This window comes from Salvelinus namaycush, chromosome 2 (assembly GCF_016432855.1).
Source record: "Salvelinus namaycush isolate Seneca chromosome 2, SaNama_1.0, whole genome shotgun sequence".
In the NCBI taxonomy this organism is placed as follows: domain Eukaryota; kingdom Metazoa; phylum Chordata; class Actinopteri; order Salmoniformes; family Salmonidae; genus Salvelinus; species Salvelinus namaycush.
The window spans coordinates 78,838,320-78,854,959 of NC_052308.1; the positions used below are offsets into that span (position 1 = coordinate 78,838,320).

Below are 16,640 nucleotides of genomic sequence, written 5' to 3' on the forward strand. Positions count from 1 at the left end.
ACTGATACCCCTCTCTCTCTCTAGACTGAAACCCTTCCCTCTCTTTCTAGACTGAAACCCTTCCCTCTCTTTCTAGACTGAAACCCTTCCCTCTCTCTCGACTGAAACCCTTCCCTCTCTCTCTCTAGACTGAAACCCTTCCCTCTCTCTCTAGACTGAAACCCTCCCTCTCTCTCTAGACTGAAACCCTCCCTCTCTCTCTAGACTGAAACCCTCCCTCTCTCTCTCTCTAGACTGAAACCCTTCCCTCTCTCTCTAGACTGACACCCTTCCCTCTCTCCCTCTCTCTCGACTGAAACCCTTCCCTCTCTCTCTAGACTGACACCCTTCCCTCTCTCTAGACTGAAACCCTCTCTCTCTAGACTGAAACCCTTCCTCTCTCTCTCTAGACTGAAACCCTCTCTCTCTCTAGACTGAAACCCTTCCCTCTCTTTCTAGACTGAAACCCTTCCCTCTCTCTAGACTGAAACCCTTCCTCTCTCTCTCTAGACTGAAACCCTCTCTCTCTCTCTAGACTGAAACTCTCTCTCTCTCTCTCTAGACTGAAACCCCTTTCTCACTAGACTGAAACCCTTCACTCTCTTTCTAGACTGAAACCCTTCCCTCTCTCTCGACTGAAACCCTCCCCTCTCTCTCGACTGAAACCCTTCCCTCTCTCTAGACTGAAACCCTTCCCTCTCTCTAGACTGACACCCCTCTCTCTCTCTAGACTGAAACCCTTCCCTCTCTCTAGACTGAAACCCTTCCCTCTCTCTCTCTCTCTCTAGACTGACACCCCTCTCTCCGTCTCTCTCTAGACTGACACCCCTCCCTCCCTCTCTCTAGACTGACACGAAAGTCCTTTCCCATTATTGATGTGTATTCTATTAACTGTGTTGATTGTTGTGTGTGTTTTAGTGTTATCTTGTCCGTAGATTTCTTACACTGTAAGGAAACCAGTATGTCATTTTGTTATTAGGGTGAACTAACTTTCTTGAAACTACGTCTTTGTTGATTGTAATTGTGTGTTATCATAATCTGATGGCTCATAGAAATTGTTACTTGTGTCTTTTCCACAGCAGTACAAGTGAAAAAAAATAGAAAATCTGTACTCACAGAAATATCCTTTATGTTTGAAGGTCTTTCTAAGCAGCAGCGGTCAGAGGAAACGGCTGTGTTTCTGCGCCAGCCTTCGTCAGACATCACAACTTAAAGAACAGCCTTTCCGGTATATATATGCCTTTTAACCCCGGCAGCCTAAGACTTTTTGTTACTGTATACTTTTGAGTTGAGCACGCCGGTTCCTCATTCTAGTACGAGTGATGTGCAATGTGATGGTTGATGCTGCCTCTCTCATAGCTACAGTAATATTGGTTTACACCTCAAATGTTGCATTGATATCGACTGAATGCAGATATGACCTGTATTTACTGTTTGTCTGATGTTCTCATTCATACAGGAGAGAGACGTGACTATTGTGGATCCTCTGGGGAGCCTCAACAACATCATGAAGCTGACGAGGCAGAGAATAGTCTCTCGATTCCCACCGGGGACCAGTATGAAATACTGTGAAAAATGTATGCACTCACTACTGTAAGTCACTTTGGATAAGCGTCTGCTAAATTACTTAAATGTAAATTGTAAGCCTGACCTCTGCTCTGTCTGTGGGGAAATGCTTTGCTCAATCAACCCATCTTAAAGTACACCAGCGCACACAAGAGAGAAGACATAAGGTTGCCATAGACACCATTGAAAACGCACGTGAATTTTGTAATGATTTGGGGGTGAAGGGGGTCACTCGGTACTTACACATCCATAAATCACTTACACTCCTCATCTTATTTAATGTAAGCCTGCTGAAATGTATACATATACACAATGTCAGTTCACGCCAGTCAAACTCAATCAAGCCCAGATAAAGTATTTGAAATTATTTCAGTCACAATGTAAACAATGTAATTCTAAGTATGTTTAAGCAATGTAAAATACAAATAAAAGCTTGTTCATCACAGAATTGTTATCAGTAATTATGAGCTGTCTTTTGCCATGTGCTTTCATTCTTTAATTGTGTCTGCATGTATGGCATACATGCATGTTTGCGTGTGTGGTTGCGTGTACATGCATGTGTGGTGCAATGCATACATATGTGTGTGTGTTCTCTGATATATACAGGTAACTGCCAAAATAAAGGAAACACTAAACGAGGCCAGGTATATAGAAAGCAGGTGCTTCCGCAGGTGTGGTTTTCTGAGTTAATTAACATCATATAAAAATGACCATTATTTTGGCTACAAGAGATCTCTGTGACTTCCGATAGAGGGGTCTCCAAGGAGCACGGGGGGTTTAAAGTGTGTGTGTGTCAGTCATCAGATCACAACCGAATTGAACACTTATGGGAGATTCTGGAGTGGCGCCTGAGAGAGCGTTTTCCCACAACTATCAACAAAACACAAATGATGTAGTTTCTGGTGGAAGAACGGTGTCGCATCCCTCCAATAGAGTTCCAGACATTTGTAGAATCTATGCCAAGGTGCAGTGAAGATGTTCTGGTGGCCGCAAAGCTTCATGTTGGTGTTTACTCTATTTTACCTGTATATGTACTACTACTACTGTTCTCTACTTACATAAACAATGTATATGACAACATATTTATACAAACATATAGAATCAAGAGGACTGTAGCCTAGGGCTTTAACATGCCCTAGACCTAGGCTACACAGGTTACCTATAACATCATTTCACTTGTGACCTATAAAACAGATTTCAGATAAGACATGTCTTTTCATTTAATTACGCCTTTAAACGTCACATTTTATCCTGGTTAGTTTCATTGATAAAGATTTATGTCTTGCAATAAAGGAATTTATCTCAAATGCTCACATGAGATCTGCATGAAGATTTAAGTTACCATGGCAACATATTTAGTCCTAAATATTCTGAAATAACTTAACCATATTGGTAAAGGAATATAAGGACTTGAAATTGGCACGGTGGAATTGACTCCTGCTTTACTGTGACTGGGAGCAGTGGGGTGTTCCAGAGACCAGGATCCTTAACTTAAACCATTTGATCTCTTAAATCAGGGGTTTATTTTGAAAGCTAAACATGAATATGTGTTGCTGGTTTCAAGTTAATGACACTGTGCCAATTTCAAGTCTAAATTTGTCTAAAAAAAATGATACTTCAGAATATTTAGGACAGTAACTCAATGAATCTGCCATCTGGAACAGCCCCCAGGGAAGGGGCAAGTGTTGGGTGAAGTTGCCCCTAGATGCTGATCTTGTAGCATTTTCACCAATAATGCTTAATAATAGGATTTGGGGAGGAGAACCTGATCCTACACCTGTCAGGCGTGTATGTATAAAACACAACACTGAGATTTCAGACAATTTAAAGCCACAAATCCTTGTTTTGTGATTCAGTCCAATAAGGAGGAAACATATAACCACTCTCAAAAACCACAGTAACCACTCTCAAAAACCACAGTAACCACTCTCAAAAACCACAGTAACCACTTTCAAAAACCACAGTAACCACTCTCAAAAACCACTCTGTGCTCCCAATTCCTCTGGGTGGAAAGGAAATTAGGGATAACTAGCCAGTTGCACAACTAAATGCCTTCAACCTTCTGCATTTAACCCCTCTGAATCACAGAGGTGCGGCGGGCTGCCTTAATCCACTTCATATGTGCCCGGGAGCAGTTGTTGTTGGGGGCTAACTGGCTGGCTCAAGGGCAGGACAGCAGATTTTTTCCCAACCTTTGGCTCTGGGTTTCGAACCAGCGATCTTTCAGTTACCGGCCAAACGCACTTAACCGCTAGGCTACCTGCCGCCCTCTGTGTTTTTCTGCATGTGTGTGAGTGTTTGTCTCTCTCTCTCTCTCTGGGGGTTAGATTGTAAGTATAACAACAAATTGATGTCTTCTGCAAGTTAAACAAGTTCTTCTCTATTCATAGACAGAGCTGGAATCGTCCTGAGGCCATTCAGCACAGAGTACATCACCTGCAGGATGACCATGTCCTTTCTTATGTTTCAACATGGCTACTAAATAGGTGAACCTCTCCCTGCATATATCACAGCTGTAAGGCTTCTCTCCGGTGTGGGTGCGCTTGTGTACAGCCAGTGCGTCGGTTCGGGAAAACCTCTTCCCACACTGATCACAGGCGTGAGGCTTCTCTCCAGTATGAGTTCTCTTGTGTGCAGCCAGGTTTTGTGACCGACTGAAGCTCTTCCCACAGACAAAGCATGGGTAAGGTTTCTCCCCAGTGTGTGTTCGCTGGTGAATCACCAAAGAATTGTACTGAGAAAACCTCTTTCCACATTGATCGCAGACGTAAGGCAGCTCTCCGGTGTGCACACGCTGGTGTGTTGTTAAACCTTGGCGGAATATGAAGCTCCTGCCACAGTCGGAGCAGTGGTACGGTTTCACTCCTTGGTGTATCTTCATGTGCGTTCTGAAGTTGCTTGGATGGTTGAAGGTCTTCCCGCACAGGTCGCAGACAATGGACTTCTCTTTACTGTGCCTTTTCTGGTGTTTCTTCAGATATATCGGATGAGAGAAACAATGCCCACACTCAGAGCAGCGGTAAGTTCTCTCCCCCCGGTCGTGGGTCAGCTGGTGAAATTTAAGATTACCTTTTGTAGTAAAAGACGCTCCACATTTATTGCAGTGGAAGGGCCTTTCGGCAGTGGGCTTGTGTTTATGTTTGTGTGCTTTCAGTAAACTGGCGTGAATGAACCGCATTCCGCAGATGGAACATTGGAATGGTTTTTCTTCAGTGTGCATTCTCATATGGAAATTAAAGGATGCCAAAATACAAAACTTCTTCTCGCAGAATAGGCATTGGTAAGGCCTTTCTGCAGCAGGCATGTGTGTTTGCTCGTGGGCTTTTAGAGTGGATTTCTGAGCAAAACTTTTCTTGCACTTGGAGCATTGGAATGGTTTCTCTCCTGTGTGTTTTCTTTGATGGTTTTTGAAGGTTGATAAAAAACTGTAGCTCTTCCCGCAGTCAGAGCAGTGGTAAGACCTTTCTGCGGGAGGCTCATGTACCATTTTCTCATGTATTTTTCGATAGTGGTTGTTTGCAAAACCTTTCCCACACTTGGAGCATTGGAATAGTTTATTTTCGGTGTGGGTGCTTTGATGGATTTTCAAGCTTGATAAAACACTGAAACTCTTTCCGCAGTCAGAGCAGTGGTGAGGTTTCTTCCCAGTGTGCATCTGCTGGTGAATCTTAAGAGTAATTATTTTACTGAAAGTCTCCCCACACTGTGAGCAGCGGTAACGTTTCTCTCTCGTATGGATTCTTCTGTGCATTTTGAGTGTCGCTGGACAGCCGAAAGTCTTCCCACACTCAGAGCAGCAGTGGTGTGGTTTCTTCCCTGTATGTCTCTGCGGTTGTTTATTGAGGTGTTTTGATGTGGGGAGACTCCAGTCTGTGTTGTCAGCATGAGGTTGTTGTTGAGGCTCTCCAGAAGATCCATGGTTGCCACGTCTCTTTTCTGTGTGAAAGAGACAAACAAACAGTGAATACAGTTTGTTTAACAGAAGAAAGTGACATCATATTGAGGTATTACAGTCCCTTCCAAAAGTATTCATACCCCTTGATTTTTTCCATGTTGGTTGTGTTACAGCCTGAATTTACACACATATAACCCATAATATCAAGGTGGAATGATCTTTTTAGAGATTTTTACAAATTAATAAAAAGGTGAAATGTCTTCAGTCAACCCATTTGTTATGGCAAACCTAAATAAGTTCAGGAGTATAATTTTTTAAATTTTTATAAAACAAACCTTGAATAACCCTTGGAGCCTGGTGAAGGTATTAAATACATTTTGGATGGTGTATCAATACACCCAGTCACTACAAATATAAAGGCGTCTTGCCGGAGAGGAAGGAAACTGCTCGGGAATTGAAGACTAATGGCTGTGATAGGAGAAAACAGAGTGAAAAATAGGGAGCCTGTACAAACAAGGCTCTGCATCTGTCCTCGTGCTCCTAGACCTTACTGACGCTTTTGACACCGATCACCAGATTATTTTGGAGAGATTGGAAACCCTAATTGGTCTAACATGGACAAGTTCTTGCTCGATTGTCAGAAAGATATAATTTTGTCTCTGTGGATGGTTTGTCCTCTGACAAATCAATTGTAAGTTTTGAGGTGTTCCTCAAGGTTCTGTTTTAGGACCATTATTTATTCTACTTCTTGTTGATGCCATTCGGAAACACAATGGCAACTTTCACTGATGTTAGAGAGGATAGACAGAGAGAAGGGGCAGAGGCAGAGAGAGGTAATGGAGTGATGTGAGAGAGGGAGGATAGACAGAGAGAAGGGGCAGAGGCAGAGAGAGGTAATGGAGTGATGTGAGAGAGGGAGGATAGACAGAGAGAAGGGGCAGAGAGAGAGAGGTAATGGAGTGATGTGAGAGGTAAGAGGGGTGCATTGCATGTCACTGTGCTCTATGTTTAATGATTCTACAATGAAAAAATGTATTGATGCAACTTACAAAACGTTGATATCAGACTGCACTGTAATGTTAGACAACAACACTTCACAATGGTACTTAGAACCAAAACAAAACATATCCTGCTGCACTTACTTTGATGAATCACGTCTCCTTCCTCCTCCTCCTCTCCTCCTCCAGCAGTTCCTCTCAACCCTGGTGTTTTCCTGCAGTCGACCAGCCGCACAGACACCCTCTTCAGACCCAGCAGTAAGGCATTACCAGGAGAGGACAGAGAGGGGGCCCCACTCACTCTCTTCTCCCTCTGCTCTGGTGTGTGTCTCTCTGGAGCTGGCTCCACCTCCAGCCCTTTGCTATGCAACAAATCCCTGTCCTCCTCATCCCATTCTTCATCACAGTCTACAGCATCCTCGTCGTCAAAGGATTGGCTGGGACTCATGGGTTCCCCCTCCAGCCTTTTGCTAGGTAACCAATCCATGTCCTTCTGGTTCCCTTCTTCATCACGGTCTACAGCATCATCATCAATGGATTGGCTGGGACTCAAAGGTGCACCACTACCATCCTCCTGTATCTTTCTGATGTCCTCTTTCAGTTGGAGTAACCAAGACATTCCCTGCTCCTCCGATTCCATTGAATCTGCATTTTCCCAAAGTTCCTCCAGGATTTTACGGCACAATGAGTGATGGTGATTCTTTCCTTGAACATCGGAGCCATCCTTGCCACCTATTCCACTGCGTTCACACAGGCAGCGTAAATTGTCGTTGGTTAAAGTGTTTAAACTCTGTTCCATTTCATCCATCAATGTTTCCCTCTCTCCACTCATATTGTCCTGCTCACGTGGCAACAACAGCAATGAAGTCAATGTCAAGACAGATATAGTCCAGTTAGATGACCTGTAATGAAAAATTAGAACACATTAACGATTGCATCTATCATTTCACCCTAAGATTTTGTTTCTTTTTACTTTGAGTGTTAAATTGGTTTAGGAATATTCAGGCATCTTTAAAATTAAATATTCTTTTTGGTATAGTCATAAAATGACATGAAAAGGCTATGCATGTCAAGATGACATGGTGGTTTACATCTATTGTGTTTTGCCTTAGTTTGATTAATACCTAGGAACTAAGATGACATCATATAGGGAGATCTGTGGAAGGGGGAGCCATTTCAATGACGTGGGCATGGGGTCCCTACTTGCGGATCGTCACAGAGGAACCCAGGCAGTGGGAGAGCAGGGTTTGGGATACATGTTCCCCGGTTTCAGATGCACCAGGGGAGGCAGATGTCTGATGCAGTTTCAGTCTTCTCTGCTGTGTTGTTGGCACTAGTCTGGGCATTGGGGTGGGTGGAAGAAGTGGGGCCTAAAAGGGTTACTTTGTGTTCAGACTGCCGCTGCCCTGGTCACGCTGAGAGAAGGGAAGTCTAGAGCACAACCAGACTTGTTAATCGAGCTGTTGATGGCGCTTAATAGGGTGGAAAGCTTCTCTGTCAAATGGCACCTCCTGCTCTCTGCTACAGCAGATATTTGAAAGGTCCATTGGATTTACTCGTATTTTCATCATGGACAACATGTAACGTGTAGCTACAGCTTTCAATAACAGTGTTGTCCTGAATACAGCTGCTGGTATTGACACAGCTCTGTATTTAGTGGCTAAAGCAGTCTGGACTGGTTGAAGCCGAGTGGGAAGGATTATTTTGAAAGTGTTTCAGTCTGCCGTGAATCATCATTATCCATACACCGGTAAGAGTCTATAGTTAAAATGCTAAGATGGCTACATGCATGTACATACGTTATTGTCTCAACTGTATCAAGGAGTTGTTTTCATTGCTAGCTATTGTTTGCTATATAGCTAGTTAGATAGTTGCATACAGGTACTGTTATAGCCAGCTAGCTAGGGGAGCTGGCCAGCCGCATTCTGCTGTTAAGGTTGATAGCTGATGTGCCCTGCATGACAACCCTCTTTTTCATGTTTGTCATGTTCAACTAGCTAGCTACTGAAAATAGCCACCGTGGTGCGAATGCTAATCGATTATCAAGCTAATCAAACCCCATTTTTAGTGATTAGGGAAACATGCTAAGTTGGTTAGCTAGCGAGCCACAATGAAATGATCACTAAATAGCTAGCTAGCTATTGGACAATAGATTTCAAGGTCGAATACCACTTACATCTAGCCAGCTGGTAATTATGAAGCTAAATGTTTGCTAAATCTAGCTAGTGATCTTGTCTGCACTGCCATTGTTGGACTGGAAACAGGTTAAGTGTGTACAGGACGTTTTAGTACAGCTGTAGAGGTCAACAGGAAATAACTATCTATAAGAGATTCATTCATTGATGTTTCAACACCTTTTTATGGAATTTGTCTTTCAGCATAAACCTGCTCTCCCCCATCAGTACAAGGAGATGATCGAGGGTGAACCAGAAACACTTCAGGTATTTTGTCTTTGTACTGCCCTCTTAGGCCTGACTCCCCCCTATCTGAGATATCTACTGCAGCCCTCATCCTCCACATACAACACCCGTTCTGCCAGTCACATTCTGTTAAAGGTCCCCAAAGCAGACATACCCCTGGGTCGCTCTTCTTTTCAGTTCGCTGTACCTAGCAACTGGAACGAGCTGCAACAAACACTCAAACTGGACAGTTTTATCTCAATGTCTTCAGTCAAAGACTCAATCATGGACACTCTTACTGACAGTTGTGGCTGCTTTGCGTGATGTATTGTTGTCTCTACCTTCTTGCCCTTTGTGCTGTTGCCTGGGCCCAATAATGTTTGTACCATGTTTTGTGCTGCTACCATGTTGTTTTGCTACCATGTTGTGTTGTCATGTGTTGCTGCCTTGCTATGTTGCTGTCTTAGGTCTCTCTTTATGTAGTGTTGTGTTGACTCTCTTGTTGTGATGTGTTTTGTCCTATATTTATATGTTATTTATTTTTAATCCCAGCCCCCATCCTCGCAGGAGGTCTTTTGCCTTTTGGTAGGACGTCATTGTAAATAAGAATTTGTTCTTAACTGACCTGCCTAGTTAAATTTAAAAAATGATGGGTTAATTAATGTTATTTCTGGTATGCAAGGTTTGAATGTCTTGTCTATTTTATAGTCTGCTTTCCTCCTTTAATTGTCTGGAGCCTGGTGTTGTTGTTTTCAAGGAGTTTTCACTCAGATGGAACCAGGTTTCAGCTGCTGTGCAACGTAGATGTCCTTCCTCCCAGAGATGTGAAAGCATCCCCTGGACAGGACACAACCCGGTAAACATATTGAGAAGATCAGGACTTTTGCAGTGATGCCATGGACATTACATGTCCTGCTCCAAAAGGGCAGGACAGAAATATTCTCTCAGGCTAGATTCCTTTGTCCATATCATAACCTTTAGTACTTGAAGTTAATACAGGAAGGCTGTATAGTTTAACACCATCTGTTGTAATTCACAAAACAGTTATTCAATAAGATCTAAATGCATATGCAAATGCTGCTAAATGGTTTTATTCATGTAGTATTCACTGTTCCACAATTCGCCTGCAAAATCATCCTGTTGTCCTGCATGTGGGTATTTTAAATGTGGTCACCCTAAGCATGTGTCTGTACAGTTTCGCTCTGCTGCGCGCAGTAAACAGACACACAAAAGCAATTGATGTTGAATTCATCGATGGGAGCGGATCAGGCTGTAATTTCATAAAGTAAATGACTCAACTGTTGACTCATTTATACTCGCTTGTGTGACCTATTAGTAGTCAATTATACCCGCGTGTGAATTTTTGACAACCTAGATGACCTTTTCTGTAGGCTACAGCAATAACTCGTTGGAACCGAAACTTGGACATTTAAACATTCTGTCCGGTAGAAGATTTGGTCAGTGCCATTAGTATTGATATGATACAGTGCACTCGTGTGTGGGGCAATGCACTGCCTTTTGACGTGCAGCAGGTTGGCAGTGCTTGCTGTGACTTGTAGTGCAGCGCATCGCAGCCTAATGGGGGAACTTGAGATAATGTTAAGAGAAGAAATTTTGGCAAAAGTATTAATTTTCTTATTTTTTACCCACCTTTTCACCCCAATTTTGTTTATATCCAATTACGATCGAGTCATGAATCCTCCAAAACATGACCCGCCAAACAGCGCCCCTAAACACGCCAGCCACACCAATGTGTCAGAGGAAACACTGTTCAGCTGACAACCGAAGTGGCGGGCCACAAAGAGCCACTAGAGCACGATGAGACCCGGGTTTGAGCCAAGTAACAGCTTTGTATCAACATTAAATCTTATTCAAATCTGTTCATATACACCCCCAGGAAGAATGACACTTTTTAAATTACAATTCTGACAAGCGGGCACTTAGATATGATAATTTTCATAACCTGGTTCACCAACTATTTCGCAGACAGAGTTCAGTGTGTCAAATCCGAGGGCCTGTTGTCCGGACCTCTGGCAGTCCCTATGGGGGTACCACAGGGTTCAATTCTCAGGCCGACTCTTTTCTCTGATCAGGGTGATTCCCTGATCCACCTCTACGCAGACGACACCATTCTGTATACATCTGGCGCTTCTTTGGACACTGTTTTAACAAACCTCCAAATGAGCTTCAATGCCATACAACACTCCTTCCGTGGCATCCAACTACTTTTAAACGCTAGTAAAACAAAATGCATGCTTTTCAAACGTTCGCTGCCCGCACCCGCCCGCCTGACCAGCATCACTACTCTGGACGGTTCTGACCTAGAATATGTGGACAAATACAAATATCTAGGTGTCTGGCTAGACTGTAAACTCTCCTCCCAGACTCATATCAAACATCTCCAATCCAAAATCAAATCTAGAATCGGCTTTCTATTTCGCAACAAAGCCTCCTTCACTCACACTGCCAAACTTACCCTAGTAAAACTGACTATCCTACCGATCCTCGACTTCGGCGATGTCATCTACAAAATAGCTTCCAATACTCTACTCAGCAAACTAGATGCAGTCTATCACAGTGCCATCAATTTTGTTACCAAAGCCACTTATACCACCCACCACTGCGACCTGTATGCTCTAGGCGGCTGGCCCTCGCTACATATTCGTCGCCAGACCCACTGGCTCCAGGTCATCTATAAGTCTATGCTAGGTAAATCTCCGCCTTACCTTAGCTCACTGGTCAAGATAACAAAACCCACCCGTAGCACGCGCTCCAGCAGGTATATCTCACTGGTCATCCCCAAAACCAGCACCTCCTTTGGCAGCCTTTCCTTCCAGTTCTCTGCTGCCAGTGACTGGAACGAATTGCAAAAATCGCTGAATCTGGAGACTTACATTTCCCTCACTAACTTTAAACATCAGCTATCTGAGCAGCTAACCGATCGCTGCAGCTGTACATAGTCCATCTGTAAATAGCCCACCCAATCTACCTACCTCATCCCCATATTGTTTTTATTTACTTTTCTGCACACCAGTAACACTACTTGCACATCATCTGCTCATCTATCACTCCAGTGTTAATCTGCTAAATTGTAATTACTTCGCTACTATGGCCTATTTATTGCCTTACCTCCTCACGCCATTTTTCTATTGTGTTATTGACTGTACGCTTGTTTATTCCATGTGTAACTCTGTGTTGTTGTTTGTGTCGCACTGCTTTGCTTTATCTTGGCCAGGTCGCAGTTGTAAATGAGAACTTGTTCTCAACTAGCTTACCTGGTTAAATAAAAAAATATATAAAAAATAAAAATAGAATGTTTGGGAATGATGTAGAATAAGGCATTTGTAAAAATTCCTAAGCAATATATTCAGCTGGTGTTGCGTGTTGGTAAATCCATCAACTATTCTGCATCAGGCGCACACAGACCAGTGTGCTCTGAAATCCGAGTAGATAGCCAGAGTGACTTTAACGAACGCTAGAGACATGCTAACTGGATAACAGTCGTTCAAGTTCAGCATAGTTAGTTAGCAAAGCGAATCACATTTCTTGCCAGCTAACCAAATGACACCTGGATCTAGTTGTAGCTTCCCGAAAAACGATATGGGGGGTTAAAAGTCGGTCACTCACTCACTCACTCCTACAATAACATGCCATCCTCCCAGCAGCTAGCTAATATGAGGCTCCGTGCTTTAAGCTTGCCACATCAACAGAAACACTAGCCTATTAGCCACGTCATAACTGATTTGTGATCATTGCCCTTGCTAGTTTGATTGTATTGACATTCCCAGTTACATTCGTCCGTTTTTGTCAAAAATATTGAGTAATTAAAATTGAAACGGTGCATTCCCGAATATAGGCAACAAACAATGTACCGTACCAGGCCAGCTGTGATTTACAGAACATTTGTTACCTACCAGGTACAGTAGAAAGGCTAGCTAGCTAACAGGCTAACATGACCAAGTGGGAAAGAAGTATACCTCGTGACTTTCGCTTGATGTTCCTTCGATAACGTTGTTTTGAGATCAGTTTTAAGCTGTATTTTGGAGATTGAAAGTAGAATATCCCACAATGTTGGAAGACTAATCTAGTTAGGGCTAGCTCCTCATTCTTTGCTTGGTTCCAGTGTATGCTATGCCCGTTATCACACACAGACCAGACCAATCGAGTATCGATATATCAATGGTAAACTATGGCTAGAGCAGTTGTGGCTGGTGATGCTTCGCGAAATCTCACTTCAGGATAAATTTTTGGTGCATTTTGAATGTTCTCAGGCAAATGTAAATTGTGAAAAAAATGATTTTTGAAGTTCAGATGAGCTTTTTCCAGAGGATAAGCCCCTCCCACTGAGAGAGCGAAGGCTAACGCTGTCTCTTATGAGACAAAGACTAATTAGGTTCTGCAAATATGGGCCCATGAACAAAACATGATGGTCAGTATATATTTTTAATCAATGAACTGTCACAGAAGTAAACTGTGGCCTTATCCACACATACTAATTGTTCTTACTTTATGAAATATAAATTCCTCTTTTCGCCGTTCCACTCTGCCCCGGGTGTTTCCCTAAAGTCGACCAGCCGCACAGACACACTCTTCAGACCTAGCAGTAAGGCACTACCGGTAGAGGTGCGATCTGGGAGGGTGGATGGAGATGTGCTAGGTTTTTCCTGGTGACCTCAGAAAGTATTCTACATAGAGATTATCATTCGACCAAACATTTGATTACTTAGTCTATTTAATCTTTATTTGGCTGATCATGTTAGTCTCGCTGAGATAAAAAAAAAAAAAAAATGTTTTAATAGAAACCTGGACCTAGTAGGATCTTATTGTGAAGGACAATAAATCCCAATCTCTCACCCTGGTTTCTACTGTCCAACCATTTAAAACTGGGCGCAGAGAGCAATCAAGCATTGATCCTGTTGTCTGCTATCATCTACTTTTACCTGACAGCTGTGCTGAACAAAAATATAAACGCAACATGTAGTGTTGGTCCCATGTTTCATGAGCTGAAGTAAAATATCCCATACATTTTACAGACACACAAAAAGCTAATTTCAAATATTGTGCACAATTTGTTTACATCCCTGTAAGTGAGCATTTCTTCTTTGCCAAGATAATCCATCTTCCTGACAGGTGTGGCATATCAAGAAGCTGATTAAACAGCATGATCATTACACAGGTGAACCTTGTGCTGGTGACAATAAAAGGCCACTCTAAAATGTGCAGTTGTGTCACAACACAATGCCACAGATATCTAAAGTTTTAAGGGAGCGTGCAATTGGCATGCTGACTGCAGGAATGTCCACTAGAGCTAATGCCAGAGAATTGAATGTTAATTTCTCCACCATAAGCCGCCTCCAACGTCGTTTTAGAGAATTTGCCAGTATGTTCAACCAGCCTCACAACCGCTGACCATGTGTAACCACGCCAGCTCAGGCCCTCCACACCTAGCTTTTTCACCTGCTGGAGCGTCTGAGACACTTCAAAACTGTGTTTTGACATTGGGCAATTTATCAAAAGTTATTGTCAATGGGAAGCACCAACAGAGCATCATTTTCAAATTATGTTAGAGGAATATAAATGGAACTTTTAACATTCATTTCCAATAGAATTCTACTTAATTAGGTAAAAACTACTGAATGAGTCCAAAAACGTGTTGTGATTTATTTATTTTGATGATCTATCAGGAATCATAAAAACGGGTTTGACTTGCCTATAATAAAAGGCAGACATATTTAGTGATAACAAATAAGATAAACATTTGTCATCTGCTATAACAATAGTGACAAAAAAATCTACTCAAATGGCTACAACTTAGCTAGCTAGCTAGTCAGCTGACAGGCAACATGTGTCTAACAGTAGTTTCTTAGCTAGCTAACTAGCTGAGCACGCACCCTAGCTAGCCATTTCACAATTGGTTACACATGCGCCGAATACAACAGTTGTAGACCTTACAGTGAAATGCTTACTTACAAGCCCTTAGCCAACAATGCAGTTTTAAGAAAATACCCCCAAAAAGTAAGAGATAAGAAAAACAAATAATTAAAGTGCAGTAGTAAATAACAATAGCGGGGCTATGTACAGGGGGTACCGGTACAGAGTCAATGTCAATGTGCGGGGGCACCGGTGTCGAGGTAATTGAGGTAATATGTACATGTAGGTAGAGTTATTAAAGTGACTATACATAGATGATAACAGAGAGTCTTATGGCTTGGGGGTAGAAGCTATTTAGGAGGCTCTTGGACCTAGACTTGGCGCTCCGGTACCTCTTGCCGTGCGGGAGCAGAGAGAACAGTCTATGACTAGGATGGCTGGAGTCTGACAATTTTTAGGGCCTTCCTCTGACACCGCCTGGTATAGAGGTCCTGGATGGCAGGAAGCTTGGCCCTGGTGATGTACTGGGCCGTATAAACTACCCTCTGAAGTGCCTTGCGGTCCGAGGCTGAGCAGTTGCCATACCAGGCAGTGATTCAACCCGTCAGAATGCTCTCGATGGTGCAGCTGTAAAACCTTTTGAGGCTCTGAAGACCCATGCCAATTCATTTCAGTCTCCTGAGGGGGAATAGATTTTGTCGTGCCCTCTTCACGACTGTCTTGGTGTGCTTGGACCATGTTATTTTGTTGGGGATGTGGACACCAAGGATCTTGAAGCTCTCAACCTGCTCCACTACAGCCCTGTTGATGAGAATGGGGCCGTGCTCGGTCCTCCTTTCCTGTAGTCCACAATCATCTCCTTATTCTTGATCACGTTGAGGGAGAGGTTGTTGTCCTTGCACCACACGGTCAGGTCTCTGACCTCCTCCCTGTAGGCTGTCTCATCGTTGTCGGTGATCAGGCCTAGCACTGTTGTGTCATCAGCAAACTTAATGATGGTGTTGGGAGTGAACAGTGAAGTACAGGGAGTACAGGAGGGGGCTGAGCACGCACCCTTGAGAGGCCACCGGGTTGAGGATCAGAGTGGCAGATGTGTTGTTGCCTACCCATACCACCTGGGGGCGGCCCGTCAGGAAGTCCAAGATCCAGTTGCAGAGGGAGGTGTTTAGTCCCAGGGTCCTTAGCTTAGTGATGAGATTTGAGGGCACTATGGTGTTGAACCCTGAGCTGTAGTCAATGAACAGTAATCTCACATAGGTGTTCCTTTTGTCCAGGTGTGAAAGGGCAGTGTGGAGTGCAATAGAGATTGCATCATCTGTGGATCTGTTGGTGCGGTATGCAAATTGTGGGTCTAGGGTTTCTGGAATAATGGTGTTGACGTGAGCCATGATCAGCCTTTCAAAGCATTTCATGGCTACAGACGTGAGTGCTACGGGTCTGTAGTCATTTAGGCAGGTTACCTTAGCATTCTTTGGCACAGGGACTATGGTGGTCTGCTTGAAACATGTTGGTATTACAGACTCAGACAGGGAGAGGTTGAAAATGTCAGTGAAGACACTTGCCAGTTGGTCAGCGCAGGCTCAGAGTATCCGTCTGGCCCTGCAGTCTTGTGAATGTTAACCTGTTTGAAGGTCTTACATGCTGACCACACCGCTCGCGTCGTAAAATAAATGTAAACATACATTTTATTCAATTATTGCGCGCCAACGAGCATCTGCGTTGCCAAGAGCTAAAATAGAAGTCAGTTCTATTTGTGACGCCTAACACGGTGAAGTCCTGCCTCTCCCATCTCCTCATTGGTTTATAGAAGCAGATACCCACGTGCCATCTCCTCATTGGTTATACCCACGTGGGTGACTGAAAGATGAACTGAGTTTGGTCGGTCGTCGTGGTAACACCAATCGCCATATAAAGTCCAAAGAAGAAAAGCCT

General features: G+C 43.3%; 1 protein-coding gene across 1 annotated transcript; it reads right to left on the reverse strand.

Annotated features, from left to right (window-relative positions):
* Positions 1-1,895: 1,895 nt before the first annotated feature.
* On the reverse strand, positions 1,896-12,970 carry LOC120018439 (oocyte zinc finger protein XlCOF6-like). The gene is made up of 3 exons (XM_038961643.1): positions 12,815-12,970; positions 6,583-7,340; positions 1,896-5,481 (listed from the first exon to the last, which is right to left on the reverse strand). Exons 2-3 carry the CDS (start codon positions 7,268-7,270, stop codon positions 3,926-3,928), a joined length of 2,244 nt encoding a protein of 747 aa, XP_038817571.1. The 5' UTR covers positions 7,271-7,340; positions 12,815-12,970; the 3' UTR covers positions 1,896-3,925.
* Positions 12,971-16,640: the final 3,670 nt, after the last annotated feature.

Excerpts from the sequence above, each read along its gene's own strand:
- LOC120018439 (XM_038961643.1), bottom strand. The coding sequence starts at position 7,270 with ATGAGTGGAGAGAGGGAAACATTGATGGATGAAATGGAACAGAGTTTA. Across the intron at positions 5,482-6,582 it reads AGGAGACGTGATTCATCAAA|AAAAGAGACGTGGCAACCAT; the intron begins GTAAGTGCAGCA and ends TCTTTCACACAG.